Source organism: Phascolarctos cinereus, unplaced genomic scaffold, assembly GCF_003287225.1.
Source record: "Phascolarctos cinereus isolate Bilbo 61053 unplaced genomic scaffold, phaCin_HiC Scaffold_4;HRSCAF=312, whole genome shotgun sequence".
Taxonomy (NCBI): Eukaryota; Metazoa; Chordata; class Mammalia; order Diprotodontia; family Phascolarctidae; genus Phascolarctos; species Phascolarctos cinereus.
Genome location: NW_027555847.1, coordinates 220,248,895 through 220,276,424, shown reverse-complemented (window position 1 = coordinate 220,276,424; position 27,530 = coordinate 220,248,895). Strand labels below are relative to the sequence as shown.

Below are 27,530 nucleotides of genomic sequence, written 5' to 3'. Positions count from 1 at the left end.
AACTCATCAGAAGCAACATAAACAGAAATTATTGGGTGGAACTGGACAGTGTGACTTTAACATTTTGTACACTGCCCTTTCCTTTGATTGGTAATTATTTCAATCTTTGCTTTTTTCATTTCAGTTTTGGTTTTGCTGTTTTGATATATATTTTTTTAAATTTGGTGTACTTTTCACAGAACACACTTTGAGGCATTTGGGAATCTGAATTGGATGGCACAGTACAGGTAGCTGCACTGGGTCCTAAGAATTTTGCAGGGGTGTTTTTATGTTCCTCACCTGAAGTTTGACCAAGCTCTTTTGAGAATTCCAGAGCCTCTGGTAATGGTGAGAGGGACGTTAAAGGATGACATTAATTCTGCTCTTAATTTCTTTTTTTTTTTTTTTTTGGCTAGGCAGTGGGGTTAAGTGACTTTCCCAGGGTCACACAGCTAGTAAGTGCCAAATGTCAGAGGCCAGATTTGAAGTCAGGTCCTCCTGAGTCCGGGGCCAGTACTCTTTAATTTCTTAAATAACTTACCGTGGATGCTTTGCTTTGGTCTTGGCCATAGTAGTATTGTAATTGGCAGTTGACACTGGGAATAGCTCAAAGTCCACCCTCTCCAGATTTTTTTTAAAAATAATTTTTAATTTTTTTTTTAACATCACTATAGTATCTCATATCTCTCCTTTCCTGAAAGGCATTCACATGACAAAATGTGTTGGGTTTTTTTAAGAGAGAAAAAAAAATCAACATAACTGATAAATAATACATTGAGGAAGTCTGAAAATATCTGCAGTATGTAATACCTGGTGGTATCTTCTCATCTTTTCATTTGCATCCTGCTTGGTCTTTATAGTTTTGTTGCATTTGATTTTTTGGTGTGTTGTTCTTTCCATTTACAATACTCTGTGGTAGTTACTGTGCATATTGTTTTCTTGGCTCTGCTTACTTCACTCTGTATCATTTAATATAGATTTTTCCATGTTTTTCTGTATTCATTGCATGCATCATTTCTTATAGCACAGTAGTATTTTATTACATTCATGTATTACAATTTGTTTAGCCATTCCCCACTCAATGGGCATTTACTTTTGTTTCTAATTCTTAGCTATCACAAAAAGCGGTGCTATGTAGGGAATTTTTTTTCTTCTCAGTTTCTTCTTTTGGGGTATTCGTCTAGTAACAGAATCTCTTGTTAAAAGGATATGGACATTTTAGTCACTTTATTTGCTTAATTCCAAATTGCTTTCTAAAATGTCTGTACCCTTTCACAACTTTGCCAACAGTGTATTGGTATGTCTGTCTTTCCACTTTCCCACCAACATTGACTGTTGCCGTTTTTTGTCACTTTTGCCAATTTACTTGTGTTATTTTGATTTTCATTTCTTTTCATTATTAACAATTTGGAGCATTTTTTCTTGCGGTTGTCAGTACTTTGCAGTTCTCGTTTTGAGAACTTTCTCCTTCCCTTCCTCCTTCCCTTTTCCTCCCTACACACACATACACACACGATGTTGTTATTATTCATTCATTTCAGTTGTGTTTTACGCTTTGTGACTCCGTTTGGCTTTTTATTGGCAAAGATAGCAGAGTTTGCTGTTTCCTTCTCTAGCTTATTTTACAGATGAGGAAACCAATAGACAGAATTAAGTGACTTGCCCAGGGTTGAGTAGCTGATAAGTATCGGAAGCTGGATTTGAATTCATATCTTCCTTACTCCAAGCCTAAAACTCTATCTACTGTACCACCTAGCTGCCTCTTGGATACCCAACCCTTGTCATAGAAATTTGATGTGAAGATTTCTTTTTCCTATTTGACTGCATACCCCTATGCTAGATGCATTGATGTTGTCTGTGCAGATGCTTTTTAGTTTCAAGTAATCAAAGTTACCTGTTTTATCTTTTGTAATTTCCCGTATCTCTTATTTGGTTAAGAATCCATCTCTTACCCATAGCTGTGAGAGCTCTGTATATGATCTCTTTCTTCTCTAATTTTTTAAAAGTATATTCTTTTAACATTAAGGTCATGTATTCATTTAGAGTAGATTATGGAGTGTTGTATGAGATGTTGCTGTATGCCAAATTTATCCCAGTCTGCTTTTCAGTTTTGTCAGCAGTTTTTATCAAATAGGAAATTTCTTCCTATGTAACATATGTTTTCCACTTTATTGAGTTCTCATTTCTGAATCTCCCTTGTTTATTCTGTTCCCAGTGATATATCTCTTTGGTTTTTTTTTTTTTGTACAATACGAGGTGGTTTTGAACACTGCTGCTTTATAATGTTGTTGGAGGTCTGGCAGTGCTATTCCCCCTTTGTCCTTACTCCTTTTCATCATTTCCCTTGATATTCTTGATCTTTTGTTTTTCCAAATGAAATTTGTTGTGTTTTATCAAACTCTGTGAAGTATCTACTTGGTAATTTTATCAGTATAGCATTAAAAGTGTAAATTAATTGTGTCATATTATCATTTTTTATGATTGACATGGCCTAGCCATGAGCACTGAATATCCCTCCAGCTATTTAGGTTGTTCTTGAATTCTTTAAGGAGTTGTTGCTGTTGTTGTTGTCTGTCCTTTGTTCTCAAAGAGGATCATGGCATCAGGAAGGTGATGCCAGGACATGGGAGTGAATTGTATTTAAGTGAGGGAGGGCTGTGCAGAATCACCAGCCTCACTTTCTCCTCTGGAGCCATCTGGGTCCGGTGGGAAGTTATAGATCAGGATTACTGGAGATGGCCCTGGATGCAGTGGGAGACCTCGATCTTTTTTAAGTTCCGGTCTTTAACAGGTCTCAGTTTGACCGAGACAACACCCATTCAGTGATTAAGGCCAAGTAAGAAATGAGACAGAGAATAACCTGTTTAACTTAGTTAAAAAAAAAACAGTCTGGGAGGGGAAGACCCTCAGGACTTCTGCCCTAAATGGAAGCAATTGCTGTTTACATTTACTCAGAGCCAGTCAAGTCCCAAAAACTGACCAAGTGGGGCTTGAGCTGGGACCTATTGTTGGCCAATCAATGAGAGCCAGTGTGATTTGGCTATGAAGCATGTCCTTTAATTTAGCCCACAATCCCCAAGATATCTTATAAGGTTTCAGTGATCAGAATTGATATTCCTCTGAGCACAGCATGGCAGGTAAGGGTATGAGATACCCTATGTGGACAGAGGGAAGGGAAGGGAAAGAAGGAAGGAAGAAAGAAAGAGTTTTGTATCTGAACCTGTATAGATCTTTTATATGCTTGTGGTGGTTGACCTCCAGGCATTTTATGCATTTTGTAATTATTTGAAATGAATTTTTTTCTTCTTATTATAGCTTCTTATTATTAATGTAGAAATGCTGCTGATTTTTGAAGATTTATTTTGTAGCTTGCAACTTTGTTGGAGCTATTTATTTTCTCAATTAGTATTTTTACTGATTCCCTGGGATCTTCTAGTAAACGATCATATTATCAACAAACAGGGGATAATTTTATCTTCTTTTTGTCTATCTTTATTCTTTTCTCTTTTTAAAAATTACTATGAATAAAGTTTCTAGTACTATATTAAATAATAGTGGGGAGTACGGGTATCCTTGCTACACTCCCAAGGTTATTGTGAAAAGATTTTAGTGTATCTCCGTGGCACATGAGCCTTACTTTTGATTTAAGTGAGATGCAAAAAATCCCTCTTTAGCTATACTTTTTAGTATTTTAAGATAAAAGAATGTTGTGTTTTGTCAAATACTTTGAATTTCTTGAGATAATAATATGGTTTTTCCCATGATTTGGGTTTTGATATGATTAGTTATATTTGTTGTTTTCCTAATGTCGATCCATTCTTTCATCCCTGGTAAAAATTCCACTTGATCATCATGAATGCTTGTTTTAGTCAGTTTGATAAAATTTTGGTTACATTTTAAAAATATTTTCGTTAGTGATATTGCTCTACAATTTTTGACGTTTTCTCTTTCTGTGGTTTAAGTATTAGGACTATATATGTCTTATAAATGGCTTCCAGCAGGGTTCTTCCTTTCTCAGTTTTTGAGATTATTTTGTGAAGTATGAGTACTACCTGTTTTTTAAATGTTTTATAAAATTCATTAGGTCCAGGGTTTCTCTCCCTGGCCTTGGTAGTTTCTTCACAGGTGGATCTAATTCTTTTTCCAAGCTTGGGTTCAGATCTGTATCTGGTCTTCTGATGGTTTGGGTATTTTATATTTTTGAAATCATTCCTCTTTTTTTTTTCCTCAAGATTTTTTTTTTAAGCATAACATGTTCAGATTATTGCTTTTATTTTTTATAACTTTGCTGTGATTTTACCTTGCTCATTTGCTATTTTTAAAAATTTGATTTTTCTGCCCTGTTTTTAAATCAGATTAGTTAAGGGTCTATATCTTTTGTTTGTGGTCCCTAAACCAATTTCTATTCTTATTGCAATATGGTCTGTAAAGAATGTAGTGAATATTTCCGCCTTTTACATTTTTTGTAATACCTTTGTACCCTAGTACATGGTCAGTTTTTTAAAAAGTTCCATGTATGGAAGAGAACTATGTATATTCTTTTTCTTTCTCACTTAGAATGTGCTATTAGTCTTTTAACTTTAGTTAAGTTTAGCTTCTCCAGAAATTTGTTCAGTTCCATATTTTCCCTTTTGTTTATTTTTCTGTTAAACTTATCCAAATCAGATAGAAGGATATTTAACTCTTCTGTCACTATTGTGTTACTGTCTATGTCTTCTTGAAGCTCAAATATTTCCTTTATGAATTTGGATGCTAAGCACTTGGAACACTTAAGCTTATTATTAATATTGGTTTATCTATATTTTCTTTCAACACAATATAGTTTTTTATCCTTTTTGATTTTTTTTGAATGTTTTTCCTTTTCTGATAGCTGGATAGCAACTTCTAATTTTTTGGATTCACTTGATGTGTAGTAAATTTTTTTTTCCATCCCTTTTTATTTTGTGTGTCTTTGGTGTTTAAATGTTTCTTGTAAGCAACAGATTGTCGTGTTTTGTTTTCTTAGCCAGTCTGTCACATTTTTTCCTTTTATTAGATTATTTAATCCATTCACATTTAAAGTTATGAGTTATGTTTATATTTCCCCCATCTGCTTATAAAATTGCTTTTTTCCCCAGAGTTATGATTTTCTTTCTCTTTTAATGTAAAAACAGTATTATGTTTGTTTAGTTACTTTACTTTCACCTTTTTTTTTTTAAGGTGGCATTGTTCCCACTGGGCAGCTAGGTGTACAGTGGATAGAATGTAAGGCTGGACTAAGGAAAACTCATGTTCCTGAGTTCAGATACCTCAGACACTTAGTTGTGTAACCCTGGTCAAGTCACTTGACCATGTCAGCCTCAGTTTCCTCATCCATGAAATGAGTTGGGGAAGGAAATGGCAAGCCACTCCAATGTCTTTGCCAAGAAAACCCCAAATAGGGTCATAAAGGGTCAGACTTGACTGAAAATTACATAACAACAGCAACAACAGCAACTGTTGTCACTGGCTCTCTTTCCCTTATCACTGTTCCCCTTCTCCTCATTTGTTACCCATTTCCTTATAGAGTTTTGTTTATTAGTTTCCTCTATCCTGCTTTTATCTAGTTAAATATTTTTACCCCTCCTTTTTCCTCTTAGTTTGGTTGATTCCTCCTTCCTGTCGTCTACTTCAACTAGTTCTATTTATCAGTTGTCTTAAATTTCACTTTTTTTTTTGATGCCCCTTTTGGAAAAGTATTTCTTTCACTCTCTTCATTACCTCTCTTCTCTTTCTGTTTACTCATATTCTTTGGTTCATGGCCCCTATCATCAACTGGTCTTTCTCTTTTCTCTATATCCTTTATATAATCAAAGTTTCTATGGTATCCATTCTAGGTTCTGTCCTCTGGGAACTTTCTTCCTTTCTCTTGCTGAGATTACCCCATGGAATCCTCTTTTCTATTGTACCTCAGTTTCAGAACAACACCAATTTTTGCAAGTGTCAGAATGGACACTTCCAATGGTATGGTATCTTTTCTCCTATTATCATATACCCTTTCTTGTCAACCTTCCCTCCATTTCTATGGAAATCTTTTACTTTGGCCCATACTCTCCTATTTTGCCTGGTACTAGTTGCTGCCAAGTCTCCTAAGCCTCATCTAGTGTAAAGATCCTTATCTGCCTTCAGTTACAGTTGTTGTTTGTCCTTCATTCTCGAAGAGGACTATGACATCAGGGAGGTGATGCCATGACATGAGAGTGAATTTCAGTAATGAAAATTTACATTCCTTTTGGAAGCACACCCCCAGATAAGGATATGATACCCTATATGGACAGAGGAGGGAGAGAGGGAGAGAGAGACAGAGAGATTTCATTCAAACAAACTGCTGTTTATTTGAGAAAGAAAGAAAGAAATGAAAGGAGCTGTGTTGCCCAACTGGCCAGTTCCACTTGAGTTCCCCAGAGGGCAGCTCCTACTGCTCACAGGTGGTTGTTTGTTCTTTGTTCTTGAAGAGGGCCATGACTTCAGGGAGGTGATGCCATGACTTGCAAATGAATTGGATTTAAGGGAGGGAAGGCTGTGCAAAGTCACCAGCCTCACTTTCTCTTCTGGAGCCATCTGGGTCCAGTGGCAAGATATAGCTCTATGGAAATTCCCTCCACTTCCAAAGGCCCTTTTTGATCTTACCCTCCTCCTCCTATTCCCCCTCCCTTATAGATTCTTCTCTTTCTTAGAATTCGTCTCCTCCTCATTGCTAGTCCTTGATCTAACTAATGACTCCCCTCTACCCTTCTATTCCTCTCCCCATCTGTGTGCCCTCCTACATTGCAGTTTAGCCCCACAGAAGGAGCACTCCCTTGTAGTCAGGGAATCACCATATTCTATCCACAATGGCCCCTGTTTATCTCTTCACTGATGTCCCTTCCAGATTTCTGTCTCTAGCCTTGCGTCCTTCGTATGTTTAGAAAGAAGTCTCTTTCTGGTCTTTCTGTTGTCACTTTTTTGATGGTACTGTCTGCATTAATTTGCTCCTCTTACATTTCTGTGGTTTGAGGTGTTTTAGATGCAAATAATCTCTTCAGTTCTGGTCTTCTTGTTAAAAATATTTCAACCTCTTCTTTGTTATTGAATGTACATCTTTTGTCCTGTATGGTTAGGCTCAGGTTTGTTCATCCTGGGCTTCCTTCTGAGCTCTGAGCTCTTTGGAATACATCATTCCTCTCCCTCCTGCTTTTTCTCATGGAAGTGAAAGTCTTGCATTATTTGAATGTCTTTTCCTTTGTATTTGAAGATATTTCTCTAGATGATCTGCAGAACTTGTTTTTGAGTTGAAATGTTAAATTTAACCACTATGTATCTTGGAGTTTGCAGCCTTGAGGATTTTTTTTTCTTGGAGGTGATCTATGAATTTTTTCAATTGGTATTTCATTTTCTATGTTCAGAAGTTCTGGGCAGTTCTTTTTTTATTATTTTCTTCATTATGGTCTTAAGGTTTTTTTTGTCCTGTCATACTCTCAGGACCTGTAATCCTTAGGTTGTTTCTGTGTATGCTGTCTTAGAGACTTGTATGATTTGCTTGCATAGTGAGTATATTTTCTTTAAATATTTTTGGGTTTTTCTTCCTTCTTTTAGATTGTTTTTTACTTATGGGTATTTTCATTGCCAATATATTGTTCCCTCTTTTAGGCTTGTCTTTGGAGATTCCAGTTTTTCTATTCTGCTCATAATTTTTGCTGCACAACATAGATTCTGCTCTCGTAATTCTCATTTCTCTTTTTAACCTTTCATGAACAACGTATTGTGATTTCGTGTTCTTCTCAGCTTTTACAGGGTCCTTTGTCTCATCATTTAGATCCTTTTTCTTCTTTTTGCAGTATTTATAGATGCTTGAGCTTATTTACTAGGTCTTCTGTTGTCGCTGATTTTCCTATTGATTTATCTATTTGTGTTCAAGGTCTTTGAGATTTCTTTTTCCTGAACTTTTTGGTACTTTTAGCCTTCTCTCTCTATTATTTTTCTCTCTGTTATTTCTCTCTCCCCTTATTTTTCTTATTCCTAACTTCTGACTCCCTCCCTCGTGATTGTGGTTTCCTTTGGGGCTGGATCTCAAAGCATCTCAAACTCTTCCCACGCCGGATAAGTCATAGTTCATCATCCTAGGTCTCTTGCCCCAACTGTCTTTTTGGTGGTTAGAGCCGGCCACAGCTGGATACTGTGCTTTTCCCTCAGATTTAGTGCCTAGCTCCCCATCTGCCATGTCATATTCTGTGGCCTATTCCTCTCCCTTTGTTCCTTAGTTCTTTGGCCTGGCACCAGGCAGTTTAAGAATACCAGAAGTTCAAAGCTTTCCATTGTTGGTGCTTTTGCACTGGAGAGCATAGCAGGCTTTTACTCCTGAAGGGCTGTGGCCAAGCTGGTTTGTTGAGACCTGAGAAAACTTGCACAGCCTGAAGCTGCTGTCTCTGTGGCACTGGAAAGATGGAGAAGGAATCAGGATGTAGGGCTGGGTTTTAATATAAGCCAGTGTTTTATCCTTGGATCTGGCGTCATTGATGGTAGTTTGAGAGGTGGGATAGGGGTAGCAGAGTGAATTCAGGGTCAGTGAGTGTCAGTTCCGGGGTTGTAGTGTTTTTTATTTTTATTTTTTAAGTTTTATACCTTGTTTTGGATTCTTAGCATCCTGTACCATTGAAAAACTGAAATTGCTTTATGTTTGGCTCGTAATTTCTGTTTTGGCGGGGGGTGGGGGTGGGTTTGAGAGCTTGTGGAGTTTCAAGAAAATGTTTAGTCTACCCTCTTGTTGCTCATATGACCTGGAGCCCTACCTACTCCATATTATTGATTGTATTAGTTCACATGTAGATTGTCAAAGGGAGATGATTGATTATGGGACCTGAACCCCTAAAAGGAAAAGACCCCCAGCCCCTAAATTTTCCCACGCATTTGGGCAGCTTAAGTTGCCTGAGGCATCCTGTCCATCTCAGTTTACCTATGTACTCATCATCTTTCAATAGTCTTTGTGGCCCTCTAATTCAGCCCAGACCATTTAACTCCTTTCATTGTCTCTGCCTGGCCCACCGCAGGCATCCAAATCCTCCCACAGTCTTTTTCTGTATAAAAGTATCAGTCCCATCCTCATCAAAGTCACAGATTTCCTAGGAATCTTGCCTTCCTAACAGATGTTATAATAAAACCTCACAGTTCTGACTGAAAGAAGGCTTGAGTGGTTGAGTTCTTTTGAGGCAGACCCCCTTTACCCTTGCATTTTGGAGTTCCCAGTACCCCAAACTGCAAAAAGCAAGGCCAAGTAATAGCATGAGTCAAAGGCTGGTCTCGAGACTTAGAATGAAAGGAAACAAGTCCTTCATTGAGATATGCATTGTCCTAGGTAATTTTTTATTCAGAATTTATTAATTTAACATATGCTGTTTTTAGGACTTGAGGTAAATTGAGAAGAGGGAGAGAAATAATGTTGCTTAATTGTATGATTGCATACTTGAGTTATACCTGGAACCAACAAAGGGACCATTAATAGAGTGATAGCCACAAGTAGCTCTAGGAGGGTACAGTAGTCAGAAGAATCCAAGGTAAGACAATCCTGAAACTGAATCTTGGATGAAAAAAGGTTGAACTAAAGCCCTGATACCCAGGCTTATGTGTGTAGGCTAAATAAACTACTGAAATAAATCGATGTTAGCCCTGAGTCATTCCATAACTTGGAGGCCACACTGGGTTGGATGGGTGGGAACATAACACCAAAAAATTTAGTCTGTAATTGAATAAAGAGTTCTATCTGGGCTAATGACTTTCTTTACTTTGTTCTCAGTTAATATTTGTATTGCAATATTATATATTTGTTAATATAGCTAATATTTATAGTTAAAATTTGCTCTCAAATATTAACTACAACTTGTAGACTTCATTGAGAATAAAGTAAATCAGGATTTGATAGAAAGGGTCATTGAGTTACAAAGATAACATTTTATTGGTTTAGTTGACTAAATTTGTTATAGTTTATTTTTAATTTCTTTTTTAAAGATAGTCAAATTTCCAGGAAGCTGTATTTTTTTTTTAAGGGCCAACTTTTAAAAAGATTGGGTTAACCAATCTAAGACTCTCAGCAAGTCTGTTGTAAAGGTCTTAAACATCACAACAAGCTTGGCCTTGCGCAGCATGGTCTTTTGCTATTTACCAAATATACTCCATGTTTCAGCCATGCACAGTTTCCTGAAACTTTTTTACTGGTTTTTCCCCCCCGTTCATGCCACTTTTTATATGGCTTCGTATGCTAGAATGCCATCCATGCCAATTTTATTAATCTACCTGATGTCCCTACATTATAAAGCCTTCCATGATTATCTTAGTCAAATATCACCTTTCTCTAATTATAATACTTCATTTATAAGACTTCATTTATATCAGTCATGAAGTCTTGAAATTGGTATGGTAAATATTAGCAGAAGTAACTCCCATGAACAAAAAAGGTCTTTCAGGAGTCCTTGATAATTTTTAAGAGTGTAAAGTGGTCTTGAGATGAAAAAGTTTGAGAAATTGCTGATACAGATTTATTTTCTAAAATTGAAACCTGAAAATAGTGCAAATACTAAATTTACATAGGTCCCACCTTTGCAAAGGAGTCAGGTGGGGTTGTCCTCTCACTAGCTCCTCTTTTGGTCATAACAGTTCTTTGAATTATGCAACATTCATTTTTTTTTTATTGTTTTGCGGTTCCTTTCATTTGCTTTGTTGCAGTCGTGTACAGTGTCGGCTCTTGTTATTTCACTCTCCATCAGATCATGTAATTCTTTCTAAGTTTCCCAGTATTCCTGTTGTTCTTTAAAGGGTCATCATAATATTCCTTTCTGTGAACCTACTGCAGTTTGTTTAGCCGTTCTCCAATACATTCACATCTACTTTGTTTTTAGTTCTTTCCTCCCACAAAAGTGCTGCTGTAAATATTTTAGTGTATATGGATATTTTCTCTTTATCCATGACCACTTTGAGTTATATACCAAGTAGTGGAATCACTGGGTCAAAGGGTCTAAACATTTTAGTCACTTTATTTTCATCATTTCAAGTTGTTTTCCAAAATGATGGTACCAATTCATAGCTCCACCTGCAGTCACCTAGTGTGTCTCTCTCCCTGCAATCCCTCCAGCCCTGGCCATTCCCATAATTTTTCATCTTTGTCTCTTCCCAACGTGTGAGGTAAAACTTCAGGGTTATTTAGATTTACATTTCTCTTATAATTCTTTCATATGGTTGTTAAAAGATTGTAGTTCTTCTTTTGAGCACTTTTGAGCACTGTTTGTCCTTTGATTACTTTTATCTATTGGGACTTGGTGTTTTTTTCTGCTCAAGTTGCTGTTACCTCAGTTCAGGTTTATCTTGCATTGTCTCTTGCCTCCCCAATCCATAATCCACATAGCTTTCGAAGGGATTTTCTTTAGGTATAGTCCTATCCATGTGATTCCTCTGCTCATTAAACTAATTCTTCCCTTACATGAACCACAAAGTGTCACTTTCCCTTTTTGTGATTCCTCCCAACTCCGAAATCCTCTGTCCTACCTACATCACTAAGAAAAAAATAGCAACAGAGGAAAATGAATTAGGAAAAACCACACACACACACACACACACACACACACACACACACACACACACACACACTGTAAAAACAGTGGATCAGGGGAAAGAAAAAGATGGAGAACTTGTAGGTAAAATGGGACTAGAGACTTAGAAATTCATTGCAATAGAAACCTAACAGAATATCTGATCAATATTAAATATCAATGATAAAACCCTTTGCAGTTCAGCTCCTGCATGCTTTTCGAGGCTTCTATGTTACTCTTCTGCCTGCCATTCTGTGGTAGAGCCAGGCCAACTTCCTTGTTTCGCAAACATGCTTCTCCATTTCCAGTCACCTTGCATTTGCTCTGCTAGACTTTGCACTGCTTGTTCTCCCCTTAACCTAAGGTGAACATAGAATCCCTTATTTTTTTCAAGTCTTGTTTTAAGCACTGCCTTCTACTTGAAGCCTTTCTGATGCCTCTAGTTGTTAGTGCCTTCCCTTCCTAACCTACCTTTGTTCGTTTTATATTTATTTTGTATATTGTTTCCCCTGATAGAATATAAGTTTCTTGAGGCCAGGAATGATTTCCTTTTTGTCTTTATAACCCCAGCCTCTTACACAGTAATTTGTACAGTCTGGTTATTAATAAATGCTTTTTGGTTGATTGATTCTTACCCCAGTGCTATGAAAGAATTTTATTTTATTTTATTTACAACAAAACTTGAGGTATTTCTCTTCTTATTTGGGGTGAGATCAGAAATAAATGCAACATGCACTCCATAGGTTAGGAGTTGTGGGGCAAAAAGATTTCAGTTAATGTTTAATGACATTGTTTCCCTCCTGTGATAGGGTATATAATTGGTTAGTATGTTATCAGGAGATAATAAAGTCTTTTCTCCTTTTCTTTCCTGGTAAAGCAATGCACTGAAACTACAACAGATCTCTGCCCAAGAGATGAAATTTTGACTTCTCCATTTCTGTTTGTTACTCTTTCCCTTAGGCCCCCATACCCTAAAATGAAGAAGAGAATGAATACCTCTCTTTTTCCTCTTTAAGTATTTGTAGAGCATTACTGTTAGGACCAAATAAATTGTGTGCTTAGATTTCATAGGAAATAGAGGTTTGAGGAAGTCCTGCCCTTCAACTGGTTTTTCTTGGCAGAACCTTTGGCTCTCTGGGTGAAGTTATACAATTCAGGTCATAGCATTCTAGTGGAGTAGCACAATATGAATGCTTTGTTTCTCCTTTTGCTTTAGTTATCATGTGACACCGACGTCCTGTCTTTCATCTTGTATAGTGTCCAGTATGGCACACTGGAGACTTGACCAGGATTTGATTCTGATTATGGCTTCTGTTTCACTTCAATATGTACCATATTGATTACATCCATTGAGTCTTTTTTTATCATTGATATTTAATATTGATCAGATATTCTGTTAGGTTTCTATTGCAATGAATTTCTAAGTCTCTAGTCCCGTTTTACCTACAAGTTCTCCATCTTTTTCTTTCCCCTGATCCACTGTTTTTGCAGTGTGTGTGTATATGTGTGTGTGTGTGTGTGTGTGTGTGTGTGTGTGTGGTGTTTTCCTAATTCATTTTCATCTGTTGCTATTTTTTTCTTAGTGATGTAGGTAGGACAGAGGATTTAGGAGTTGGGAGGAATCACAAAAGGGAAAGTGATACTTTGTGGTTCATGTAAGGGAAGAATATAATGCAGCAGTTCATTCCAGGATGTCATTAAAATGTTTCCTATAGCCTTTGAATTCATTGTCTCCTTTCATTGTTCCTTCAAAGAAGAGTCTTAGAAACAAAGTTTTCTCATGAAGATTACATTAAAGAGAACTTCGAAGTACAAAGATGGATTCTCAAAAGCCCAGACCTTGCTTCCATTCAGTATATGGCAGCTCAGATAAGTCCTTGATCAATAAATATACCCAGCTTTTTCTTTAAGAACTAAGATTTATTTTTGAACTCTTAAAGTTTCATGGAAATGTCACTGACCGTAGAGTTCAACTTGAGCATGGAAAAGGGTTTTAATTTTTTATGAGTTTGTTTTCTCTCTTTTCCCTTTGTAACAAAGGTTTGGTTTGACTGATGACTACATGCTCAACACAGTGAAATCTTGGCTGGTGACACAATGGATCAATGCTCTCAGATTTGTTTGCTGGAATTTCTTTGAATCGCAAAAAAAAGTTTATATGAACATTCTTCCTTGTGGTGCTGCAGAATCTTCTTAGAGTTAACAGAATATGTTACCACATTCACGTGGAGTTCCTGGGATGGGAGAGAGCCACTTCTTGGCAGGAGGTTCGAAAGATTAATTAAGGAATCACTTAAGAGGGTTGTTAAGAAAGACAGGACTAGATGTAAAGAACATCAGTTGCTCATGGGTAGGCCGAGCTAATATAATAAAAATGACGATTCTACCTAAATTAATTTACTTATTCAGTGGCATACCAATCAAACTACCAATAAATTATTGTATAGAGCTAGAAAAAACAATAACAGAATTCATCTGGAAGAGCGAAAGATCCAGAATATCAAGGGAATTAATGAAAAGAAATGAAGGGAAGGGGGCCTAACCAAACTAGATCTTCAATTGTATTATAAAGCAGCAATCATCAAAACGACTTGATAGTGGCTTAGAAAGTGTGGCTGTCTAGTTCCGCAGTGGCCAACCTTTGCTTCAGAATTAGATGAGGAAAAAAGGCATTGTCAAGTGTAGAATACTATTGTAGATCCCTAGGCAACTACTGACCCAAATTTGCTCTGTTTACTCTGGCCTATTCCTCCTCACCCCCTGTCCCCCCTACTGAATGCTTTTGCTTTGCCCCAGATTCAAATTTTAAGGGTCCAGTCCCAGCATCACAACTTGACTAGCTTTTCTGGTTGTTCCCTTTGCTTCGATAGTGTTACTTTACTTTACTAACCCATGACTGTGCCCTTCCTCAGATTATTCTATCTATAGTAATTCCTGAAAAGGAACTCCAACTCTTTTTTTCTAAATAGCATCTTAGAAGTATGCATCCTTTAGAACTTCCCCAGTGTGACTTGTAACTGTGCTATACAAGTGACAGGCAATTTATTTAGCCAAATTCAAAATTTTAAAGCATATTAAGCAATGCAAATTAGATAATATGCTCTCTAAGAAGGGAAGTGATATGACGTAGAATTTGCCTTGTTGTAATGACAGGTGATGGTGGTGGTGGTCTGTCTTTTAGTGAATAACTTTTCCCACCCAGTTTATCTGTTCTCTTTTGGTTTGTTTCATAGGCTTTCCTAGTTAACATTGTTAATCAGATTCCTAAAACAATGAGATTAGGAAAAACAATATTATTAGGAGTAGTTAGTTCTTTGAGTACTAATTAGTAGTTAGTTGATTTGGTTTGTTATTAACTATGTGATATGTGATTTGGGTGATCCCTGAATGATATTATAGTGGGGATTAATGATATTAAGATGGGCTTTTAAAAAAATAACATTTTATTTTTCCCAATTATACATAAAGACAATTTTTAGTATTCACATTTACAAGATTTTCAATTCTAAATTTTTCTCCCTCCTCACCTTCCTCCCTCCCCTCTTCCTAAAACGCTAAGCAGTTTGATATAGGTGATATATGTGCAGTCATGTAATACATATTTCCATATTCATCACAGTTGTAACAGAAGAAATAGACAAAAATGGAAAAAAAACTGAAAAAAAACCGCAAATAATATGCATTGATCTATATTCAGAGGCCATCAGTTCTTTGTCTGGACATGGATAGCATTTTCTATCATGAGTCCTTTTTTAAGATCTTGTGTAGAAGAGCTAAGTCATTCGTAGTTGATCAGCATACAGTGTTGCTGTGACTATGGACAGTGTTTTCCTGGTTCTTCTCATTTCATTTTGCATCCATTCATATAAGTTTTTCTAGGTTTTTCTGAAATCTGCCTGCTCATCAATTCTTATTGCACAATAGTATTCCATTACATTCATACACCATAACTTGTTTAGCCATTCCCCAATTGATGGACATCTCCTCAATTTCCAATTCTTTGCCACCACAAAAAGAGCTGCTATAAATATTTTTATACATATAGGTCCTTTTCCCTTTTTTGTGATCTCTTTGGGATACAGACCTAGTACTGGTGTTGCTGGATCAAAGGATATGCACAGTTATGTTTCCCTTTGGACATAGTTCCAAATTGCTCTCCAGAATGATTGGATCAGTTCACAACTCCACCAACAGTACTAGTGTCCTAGTTTTCTCACATCCTTTCCAATGTTTATCAGCTAGTTTTCTTCCTTCCTTCCTTCCTTCCTTCCTCCCTCCCTCCCTCCCTCCCTCCCTCCCTCCCCCTTTCCTTCCTTCCTTCCTTCCTCCTTCCTTCCTCCTTCCTTCCTTCCTTCCTTCCTTCCTTCCTTCCTTCCTTCCTTCCTTCCCCCCTTCCCTCCTCCCCCTCCCTTTCCTTCCTTCCTTCCTTCCTTCCTTCCTTCCTTCCTTCCTTCCTTCCTTCCTTCCTTCCTTCCTTCCTTCCTTCCTTCCTTCCTTCCTTCCTTCCTTCCTTCCTTCCTTCCTTTCCTTCCTTCCTCCCTTCCTTTTCCCCCTCCCTCCTTCTTTCTTTCTTCTCTTTCTTTCTTCTTTCTTCTTTCTTTCTCTTCTTTCTTTCTTTCTTCTTTCTTTCTTTCTTTCTTTCTTTCTTTCTTTCTTTCTTTCTTTCTTTCTTTCTCTTTCTCTTTGTGTCTTTCTGTCTTTCTTTCTTTCTTTCTCACATTAGCCAATGTGATAGGTGTGAGGTAGTAGTACCTTGGAGTTGTTTTATTTTGCTTTTCTCTAATCAAAAATGATTTAGAGCATTTCTTCTTCATATTACAATAGACAGCTTTGATTTCACTGAAAACTGCCCATTCATATCCTTTGATCATTTATGAGTTGGGGATTGGTTTGTATTCTTAAAAATTTGGCTCCATTGTCTATACATTTTAGAAATGACACATTTATCAGAGATGCTTGCTGTACTGTTGTTTCCCAGCTTTCTTCTTTCCTTCTAATCTTGGTTGAATTGGTTTTGTTTGTGCAAAATCTTTTTAATGGAATATATTCAAAATTATGTACATTTCCTGATGCACTCTCTCTTGTTTGGTAATAAGTTCTTCCCTTCTCCATAGACCTGATAGGTAGACTATTCCTTGCTCTTCTAATTCGCTTATGGTATGACCCTTTATATCTAATCATTTTGATCTTATCTTGGTGTACGGTGTAAGATGTTGGTCTATACCTAGTTTGTGCCACATTGTTTTCTCATTTTCCCAGCAGCTTTTTAAGAAGGGCTTTGAAGTTGGTTAGGTCAGCATATGGGGTCTATGTTTGTGTGTGATATTTTGTTGAATAGGAGTTTTCTTTAGATTTGCATGTATTCTTATAATTACATAGTAACCAAAGAGGCTCTCTAGGTTATCCCCTTCATTTTACAAGGAAGTCAGACAATTAAAATCCAGAGACATAATCTCCCAAGTCACCAGACTCCTATTCCAGTGCTGCTGCTTAATGATTCTGCAGGACATTTTAGCTTCTCTGTTCTACTGCATGAGAATATCTAGTGTTTCTAGAATTTGTTTATAGGAGGAGGTTTAAAAAAAAAACCAAACAAATGAAACCAAGTACTATCACTATTGTTTTACATTTTCTTGAAAGTCCATGGAGATATGTACATATTTTGTTTTTCCTTTTTGTGATATCTTCAGTTTGCTTCCGTTTGTTGCCTTCAGCATTTTGTAAGACTTAGTTTGTGGGCTGGAGATGGTTATATAATTTGTGAGAGGCCAACTGTGCTTTTCAGTACTCTACCACCTCTGAGCATGTATTGGGTCACATAATGGTCTTTGTATGTGTAACTAATTAAAAGACATCCAGGGAATTGGTGTCATTTTTCTAATTAAATTACCCATTTTTGCACAGTCATTTAAAGCTCTCCTGAACGTCCCCACCTGAATTCAGTGATGAAAATAGCTGATTTCACAGTTCTTGATTATTTAATTGGTCTATAAATAGTTTGAAATTGAACTGGAACTCAAAATATCCTTTTAATTTGTTTCAAATGAATATTTGTGCATATATTTTGGTTTTTATGTATCTCTGTGAGAGTGACAGAGACATAATAGATACCTGGAACTGGTAAAGGAATTAGCTGACGGGGCATTTTATATTTAGTTTCAGTGTTTGTCTTCTCAAGAGAAACGAATTGAAGTTTAACATTTTGGCTCATGGAATCCAGGCATCACATCATAGCTGTCTGGGATTCTGAATCTTCATTAATGCTGGTCTGAAGAATGTTGTTGAAAGTATTTCTTAGAACATGTTGATTTGTCTAGAAATGGCACACACACACACACACACACACACACACACACAGATTTTGTTGGTATAATAGAGTATTTGGTTTATCAAATCCTTTTTTTTTGTCTTTGGTTTATTAATTTGAGTACCTTAATGTCTTTCCTTGATTATTTTCTTAGTCTTTTATGGCAACGCAGCATGTGGGAATTTTAAGCCTAAAGGAGAGATATTAAACTTTATTTACATATGTTTAATAGCATTATATTAGCACAATAGATCTGTCTCATTGGACTTTTTGTAAATTGTCATTCAGCTTTATGTGGTGTAAATGAATGGACCCAATTCGGTGTTTTCCTCCTTCCAACCCTTCCCCTTTGGCTGTGCTTAGGACACTTGCCTCTCACTCATCTCTTCCCATAGTTTTTCTCCAGTTGTAGACATCATTCATCCATATTACTTTTAGCCCTAAAAGCTTTTCTTTTCTTTTCTTTCCTTTTAGAATGCATAGGATGTTGAGAGTACAGGAACTATGTGGATGGTAGTTTTAAATTACTGCCATCCAAAACTGCACATCTGGGCTATCTGTGATTCAAGTATGAAGTATTTTGTTTGGTAATTTAGCTTATTCAACTCTCCTTTTCTTATAATTTGATGTTTTTTTCTTTCCTTGTATACTTTTGATGTGAAAATCCCCCTCATATTTTCTGGGATTGGACAGGGTGTTGTTTGAATGCATAGTTTGAAATTGAGAAACTCCTGAAAGGAGTTAAGTAGCTATTCATAAGTAAGTAAATTGAATGAAAAAAAATATGCACATGCAAATCTATTTTAGGGTATGGTTATGGATAATGCTGTTTCTAAACCAAGAAAGCTCCCATTTCATCCCTTGCTTGGTATCTCTAGAATTACTGCTGACATCACCCAGATATTCCATACCTTGACCTGAGCGCCCTTCTTCCATATCTGTATCTTCATGTTGGCAGGTTGGGGAAATATGAGCTAAAGGTCATCTTTTTTTTTTCTTAATATCTTCTGGTTTTCTTATAGTGCTCGAATATTGGAAAAGATGCGCCAGCAGCTACTAGAAGATTTACTTAAGGTCCAGAGTGAACTGTTGGAAGAGAGGAAGAAGCGGGAGTATAACGAAGACCTTGTCCGACGTCTTCAGAAGCGTGTTTTCCTTTTGACAAAGGTACTGCTTCAAGTTGGCGATTGTGTGATTTTTTTTTACAGGCTTTTCGGTATTTCCTTTTGATACAACAACTGGGACCTTATAGTGCTGTACCATTTCTGTGTTTGAAGGGACCTCAGAGTTCATCCAATTTGTCTTCTAACTAAATAGGAATCCCATATATGCTAAACCAGCTTCTGTTCACATCCCAGTGATGAAGAACTCATTACATCCCGAGGCATTCAGTTCAGTTATGTACAGCTCTTTCTATTTTGAAGTTTTTCCTCTCACAAAGTTAGAACAATCAGCATTTCTGAAACTTCCACCCATTGTTCTTACTTGTACTTTGTGGGGATAAGCAGACTATGTCTAATAACTCATCATCGCATCCTTCTAATAAGGATGAGAGGTATCTTCTCTTAAAAAATAATTCATAACTTAAAACACTAAAAGTGGAACATTTCTATACCCAGAGCAGAATTTAAAAGGATTGTATATGAAACCATTACTTTCCATACTACTAAATTCTTTGAAAATGTATATAATGAGTTCCATGTTTTAATTTCCAAATTATTCTACTTGTCTGTTCTTTCTCCTAAACTTTTTTCTTCTATGCATTTAAAAAAGTATTATAGTGGTCCCCCTGTCATTAAGTTGACATTAATGTTTTTGTTAATTAACATAATAATAATAATAATAATAATAATAATAATAATAATAATAATAATGTTAACATTGACATTAATGTTGACATCATTAATGTTCCTTTTTTGCAACTTTGTCCAACCCTGTGAGAAAGAAAGATGTAAAAAACCCCTTATAATAAATAAGTATTCTCAAGAAAAACAAATTCACACACCAGTCATGTTTGAAAATGTATATCCTTTCTGCACCTTGTGTCCATCTTAGCTAGGTGGCGCAGTGGAGGGAATTCTGGGCCAGGAATCAGCAAGGTCCAATTTCAAATCCGGCTCTAGACAATTCTTAGGTGTGTGACCCTTTGTAAGTCATTTGTCTGCCTCAGTTTCCTTAGCTGTGAAATGTGAATAATACAGTACTTAACTGACACAGTTGCTATGAAGATTAAGTCAGATAATATTTGTAAAATGCTTAGCTCAGTACTTGGTTCCTGGTAGACACTTAACAAGTACCCTTCCCTTCATTTCTGTGTCAGGAGATAGGTAACATGCCTTATCATAGGTCCTGTGGAGATATGATTGGTAATTGCTTTTATTGGAGTGCTGAAGTTTTCCAAAATTGTGTTACTTTACAGTGTTACTATTCTTGAATAAATTGTTCTGCTGGTTCTTTTCTCTTCTTTTTGTGTCAGTTTGTATGACCCAGATCATCTGAGGAAAAAAAAAACAAAAACAACAGCACTCTACCTCTTGGCTTAGAACATTTTCATTGGAATGCTCTTTCTCCTCATATCTGACTTCTGGCTTCCTTCAAATTCCAGCTAAAGTCCCTACATTCCATAGGAAACTTTCCCAGTCCCTTCTGTTGGTTTATTTCCTTTTTGTCCTATATGTAGTTTGTAAATAGTTGTTTGAATATTGTTTTCCTTATTAGATTTTTAACTTCTTGAGGGCAGCGCCTTTCTTTTTTTTCTTTCTTCACATCCCCAGTGATTAGTACAGTGCCTGGAACATAGTAGGTGTTTAATAAGTGCTTATTTACTTAATGACTGAAATGATCTCTTTAATCCTTTCTTATAGCACAATAATATTCCATGACATTCATACGCTACAATTTGCTTAGTTGTCTAAAGTCCTAGAGGCAATCTAAGGCACCTCCTTAGGTTCTAGTTTTTTTTTTTCTCATCTTTCCTTTTAATCTCTCCTTTCAAGATTAATAAGTATTTTTGCTTACAGTGTCCTCTGTCTTAAACGTCTCTCCCCACTTCTACTTGTTTTCCTATTGAATTTGAGGTATTTCTACATCAAACTCTTAATATGTTCACTCTCCTTCCAATTCTTTCCTCAAGAGCTTTTCTTTTGTTTTTAATCTTTGCTTTATATATTTTAGATATGCATATTGTTCTGTTGGAAAAGTGGGGTTTTTTTGCTTGTAGGGTCTCTACTTGTAGTTGTTTCTGAGCTGGTTTTCTTTGGGGGGGATCTTTAGATTTTTGATAATTGTTGAAGCTTGTTTGCATTTTTTTTTTGGTTTTGTTTTGTTTTGTTTTACTGATCACTAGTTTAAATTGCGTAATTAATTCTTGGTGCCAGGACTAGGTTTTACTCCTGGTTGTGTTGTTGGGTGTGTAGTTGACCTTGCCCAGTCTCACTTTTGGTTCCCTGGATTCTTGTACTGACCTCCAACTCCCAGCATTAGGGCCCCCTTGATCTTTAAGTCACTGGAGCATTTCAAGAGAAATTATTAGTATGAGGAATGGGTTTGTTGATATCCTTCTTCAGATGTGGGGCTCTTGTGCCTGTCTAACTGCTCTCTTTCTTATTTCTTCTCCTTTTGTGGATCTCTCTCTATATTACAGCCGCTAACTTTGGGTGCTCTCAAAGCTTCTGGCCTTGACTCTCTTCTCTTCTTCCTCTATCTATTCTATCTTCTGTAGTGATCTTAGCAGTTCCTATCAGTTCAATTAGCTCTGATTTGGATTCACAGATCACTCTATGTAGCCATAATCTCTCTCTTTGCCACCAGGCTTGTATCACCAACTGCCTATTGGACATGTCGTACTGGATACCCCATACACATTTCAAACTCATTATGTTGGAAATAGAACTCACACCCCAGTCTTCCCCAACTTTCTTATTATGGTCTGGCACATTACCAATCTCCACCCAGTCTTGCTTTCTCATTGTCAACCTTGCGTCCTCTCTTGTACTCATCTCACCTAATCGAGATGTCGCTGAATCTTGTTGTTTCTTCTTTCAGAGCTTCTCTTATATATCTATTCTTTTCTCCGCTTAGACCATTACTGCCCTGTTTCAGGCCCTTATCAGTTCATGCCTGGATTATTGCAGTAGACATTTCATTGATCTCTCTAAAGTGTCTTCCTACTTGATTCCTCTCCATATTCTCTGTGATCCTGCTGCTTTGGTCTTCTTGCTGTTCCTTGAACATGGGACTCCATCTCCCAGTTCTGTGCCCTTTCACTGGCTGCCTCTCATGCCTGGAATACTCTCCCCTCCTCACTTCCGTTTCCTGGCTTCCTACATTTCCTTTAAGACTCAACTCAGATCCCACCTTTTTGTAAGAGGCTTTTCCTGGTTTGCCTTCTTTTCTACTCTTGCTACTTCCTTCCTACTGACATAGCAGGCACATAGTGGGCACTTAATATGTCTTTGTTGATGGACTGATTGATCTCTCCTTTGCCCTCTACTTTACTCCTTATCTTGCATCATACTTTTCTGTGTACATGTTGTACATCTCCATTTTCCTAAATTGCTTCTTAATATCTATTTTATTTCCTGTAATCCTCTCGCTTTCTAGTTTGGTCCTAAACTCTTCTCTTATCCATGTACATAGCAGGTGTATTTTTCCATGCTCTCCTAACTTAGTATCATTCTTTACATCTAAGTTATCTAGCCGTTTTGACTTTATCTTGTTATGTGATGTGAGATGTTGGTCTATTCCAAGTTTCTGCCAAACTGCTTTCTATTTTTCCCAGCACTTTTTCTTAAATGTTGAGTTCTTACCTCCAAAGCTTGGGTCTTTGGGAATATCAAACATTAGATTACTGTGGTTATTTACTACTAAACAGTTCCACTGATGCACCATTCTATTTCTTAGCCAGTACCAAATTGTTTTGATGGTTACCACTTTGCAATATAATTTGAAATCTGCGAGACCAGGGCCTTCCTTAACATTGTAAAAAATTGTTTTCTTGATATTCTTGACCTTTTGTTCTTCCAGATGAATTTTGTTACTATATTTTCTAGCTCTCTAAAATGATTCTTTAATAGTTTGATTAGTATGGCAATGAATAGGTAAATTAACTTAGGTAAAATTGCCTTAAATGTCTCCTTAATCAAGTTCCTCTTTTTAACATTAACTCTTTCTGACCTTTCTCTGATCTCTTTCAAATGCACTATTGCAAAAAGCAGGGTTACAATTAAAAGCCTAGGAGATGTCTACTTCTTTACCTTGAATGAATTCTGTGATATCTTAGCAAATTCTTCTCAGTGTTTTTGTTATTTCTCCTTTGGCCACCATTTTTTCCTTATCATTCAGAATGAATTTGAAGACATCTGTTCCTCTTATTGCTTCCATTACCATATAAAGGTGAAAATAATGTTGAAGCCAAATCAAGAATTTCTCATTTTGGGGAAGCTAGATGGTGCAGTGAATAGAGCACCGGCCCTGGAGTCAGGAGGAACTGAATTCAAATGTGACTTCAGACACTTGACACTTACTAGCTGTGTGAACCTGGGCAAGTCACTTAACTCCGTTGCCTAGCCAAAATAATAATAATTATAATAGTAGTAGTAGTAGTAGTAGTAGTAGTAGTAGTAGTAGTAGTAATAATAATAATAATAATAATCTCTCATTTTTTTCTGCTGTTATTAGAGGCCTAATTGTCAGCAAATACTTCTTGAGCAATACTTTTCAGAGACTTCTTGGTGTCTGCTATCTGGTCTATAATTATCTTCAGGGCAAAGTAGTTTTTTTTTAAAGGCAATTGGGGTTAAGTGACTCGCCCAGGGTTACATAGCTAGTAAGTGTCAAGTGTCTGGTCTGAGGCCAGATTTGAACTCAGGTCCTCTTGACTCCAGGGCCTTTATCCACTGCACCTCCTAGCTGCCCCTAGGGCAAAATAGTCTTAGAAAAACATTAAAATGTTCATTTGACCTCTCCTCAAATTCTAGCCTTTACTTATAGAATCATTATAGTATTACTAATCAGTACCATTAGGACCCTGGATTCCACATACCTTAACTTTCCTATGGATGGAATAACTTCCTTTTAGTGTGCATTGGGTTGAACTGTTATTACTCAATAAGTTCAGATTAAATTTGAGTAAGCCTCAGGCCTGGGTTATAGACATGGAAATTGTAACCTGCTTCCAGATGCTCTTGGGAACTTAGTTTTCCTCTGAAGGGGCAAAATATTTTCCTGCTGCAGGCTCCATCTGTGGGGGTTGACTACAGCATCTTGATTTGCTTTAATTGTTCTGTGCCCAGTTCTGTAATTTTGGGTCTCTCCTGAGTTGAAAAGGCTCTGATGTCTGGCATCATAAGCAGGGCTTGCTGTAGTGTAAATTAGTATTTTATGAGAGCTTGTTATTTAAAATATTGCCTTGGACAAAGTACTGGAAAGTAAGCCAAAAGCTGTACCCTATGTACTACCTTATAAGGTGAGACCTTCAGATTATTTAGTTGAAACTGCTTTGGTTCTATAGGCCTTGACTTAGTCTCTGGGCTTTTGGCAAAGATGAAGTACTGCATAAATGGCTACTGATAAACATTTACCTTTTTTCAAGTATTGAAAACAGAAGTAAGGTGCTCGTTGGCAAAACCATTCTGGATGCTAATGATTTTCCATAAAAGTCACATGTCATCAAGTGAAGCATCTGGTTCTACCTCTTATTATTTTAGACAGGGCCCTCCAAAAAAGTGACTACTGGTCTTGGATCCATGGATAGGAAGCTATTATTTTTCCTGTGAAATCTTTTCAAAGAACTGAAGCTTTGGACTATAACCTAAGGCCAGACTTTTTTTTTAAGTTAAATAACAAATTTGATTGTCCATACATGCATACATGTATTCATACATACATTCGTATATACATATATGTATCACATATTAAACTGTAGCCTCCATTTTGGTGAGCCTTTGAAGAAAAGCTGATTTTGGCTCAGGAAAAGGAAATATTTTGGAAGTTTTATGTAAAACACAGAAATGACATGGCTTTCTACCTCAGCAAAATTCATAGTTGTTTAAATCAACCATGTGTTCTAAAGCAAGGTTGAGTGAGCATATGTGTGAGAAAATCAATGCCTTGCAACCTTCTTCAGTAAACTGACCATTATCTCATCATTAACTTCTAGAATACAAGCTTCTTAGATAAGAAGAATTGGGAATGAGATTCTTCACCTTTCTCCCTTCACATGAAATCGTTTGAAATGAAGCTGTTGTAGGGTTAAATTGGCTTAGTTTCTGTCTTAGTTTTTTTTAATCAATTTCATCATTTTTCCAAAAAATCATATACATACATATATATGCATGCACATATACATGTATTTATGGTAGAAGGGATTTTAGAGTTCATCGAAGGTAAAGCCCTTGCTTTTCAGAAGGTGGAAGTGAGATCCAAATGTTAAAGTGATTTATAGAAGATTGGTCCTATGTGAGTGGCAGATCTATGTTTATAATTCAGATACACTGGGTCTCAATCGAGGGCTTTTCCCTTTAAACCATGAGGTTTTCTTGTGCAGTTTGAGCTTGGTTTTAGTAAATTTCTTTTTTTTTTTTTAAATTTTATTAATTTATTTTGATTTATCAACAATCACTTCCATATGCTTTTGAATTGAAAATTTTTCTCCCCCTTCCTCCCCCCCACCCTCCCCAAGATGGCGCACAATCTGATATAGGCTTTACATTTACATACCCATTAAACATATTTTCACATTAGTGAAGTTGTAAGTAAGAATTAGAACCAATAGGAGGAACCATCAGAAAGATGAAATAAAACTCAACAGAAGGTAAAAATAAGTGATAGCAATTCGACTTCCATAGTTCTTTCTTTGAATGTGGACAGCATTTTCCATCCCGAGGCCTCTGGAGATGTCTTAGATCCTCGTAATGCTGAGAAGGGTTCAGTTTAACAATCTTAGTCATTGCATAACGTGACTGTTATTGTGTACAAAGTCCTCTTGGTTCTGCTTACTTCACTCAGGATCAGACCATATAAGTCTTCCTAGGTTTTTCTGAAGTCAGCCTGTTCATCATTTCTTATAGCACAATAGTATTCCATTACATTCATATACCACAACTCGCTCAGCCGTTCCTCAATGGATGGGCATCCTCTCAATTTCCAATTCTTTGCCACCACAAAAAGAGCTGCTATGTATATTTTTGTACATGTGGGTCCTTTTCCCATTTGTCTGATCTCTTTGGGATATAGCCCTAGAAGTGCTATTGCTGGATCAAAGGGTATGCACATTTTTGTAGCCCTTTGGGCATAGTTCCAAATTGTTCTCCAAAATGGTTGGATCATTTCACAACTCCACCAACAATGTATTAGTGTTCCAATTTTCCCACATCTTCTCCAACATTTATCATTTTCCTGTTTTGTCATGTTGGCCAATCTGATAGGTGTGATGTGGTACCTCAGAGTTGTTTTGATTTGCATTTCTCTAATCAATAACGATTTAGAGCATTTTTTCATATGACTATAGATAGCTTTAATTTCTTCATCTGAGAACTGTCTGTTCATATCCTTTGACCATTTATCAATTGGGGAATGGCTTGTGTTCTTATAAATTTGTCTTAATTCTCTATATATTTTAGAAATGAGGCCTTTATCAGAGAGACTGGTTGTAAAAATTCTTTCCCAATTTTCTACCTTCCTTCTAATCTTAGTTGCATTGGCTTTGTTTGTGCAAAAACTTTTCAATTTAATGTAATCAAAATTATCCATTTTGCTTTTCATAATGTTCTCTATCTCCTGTTTGGTCATGAATTCTTCTGTTCTCCATAGATCTGATAGGTAAACTATTCCTTGTTCTCCCAGTTTACTTATGGTATCAGCCTTTATATCTAAGTCCTGAACCCATTTTGACTTTATTTTGGTATATGGTGTGAGATTTGGGTCTATGCCTAGTTTCTGCCATACTCTTTTCCAGTTTTCCCAGCAGTTTTTTTCAAAGAGTGGGTTCTTATCCCAAAGCTGGGGTCTTTGGGTTTATCCGATAATAGATTACTATAGTCACTGACTACTGTGTCTTTCATATTTAACCTATTCCACTGATCCACCTCCCTATTTCTTAGCCAGTACCAAGCAGTTTTGATGATTGCTGCTTTGTAACACAATTTAAGATCTGGAATTGCTAGGCCACCTTCCCCTGCATTTCCTTTCATTAGTTCCTTTGATATTCTGGACCTTTTGTTTTTCCAAATGAATCTTGTTATTATTTTTTCTAACTCTATAAAATAATTTCTTGGTAGTTTAATTGGTATGGCACTGAATAAGTAAATTAGCTTAGGTAGGATTGTCATTTTTATTATATTAGCTCGGCATACCCATGAGCAACTGATGTTTTTCCAGTTATTTAGATCTGATTTTATTTGTGTGAAAAGTGTTTTGTAATTGTGTTCATAGAGTTCCTGGGTTTGTTTTGGGAGGTAGACTCCTAAATATTTTATAATGTCTACAGTAAGTTTAAATGGGATTTCTCTTTCTATCTCTTGCTGCTGGGCTTTGTTGGTAATATATAGAAATGCTGATGATTTATGTGGGTTTCTTTTATCGCCTGCAACTTTGCTAAAGTTGTTTATTATTTCAAGTAGTTTTTTGCTTGATTCTCTAGGATTCTCTAAGTGTATCATCGTGTCGGTTTT

General features: G+C 36.5%; 1 protein-coding gene across 3 annotated transcripts in view; it reads left to right on the top strand.

Moving 5' to 3' along the window:
- MAD1L1 (mitotic arrest deficient 1 like 1) overlaps window positions 1-27,530 on the top strand; it is an 860,690-nt gene that overhangs the window by 276,901 nt on the left and 556,259 nt on the right. For all 3 annotated transcript variants that reach the window (XM_020975224.2, XM_020975225.2, XM_020975227.2), the window contains one exon: window positions 18,882-19,026. In XM_020975224.2, coding sequence (XP_020830883.1) covers window positions 18,882-19,026 — 145 coding nt within the window. The remainder of the gene's footprint in view (window positions 1-18,881; window positions 19,027-27,530) is intronic.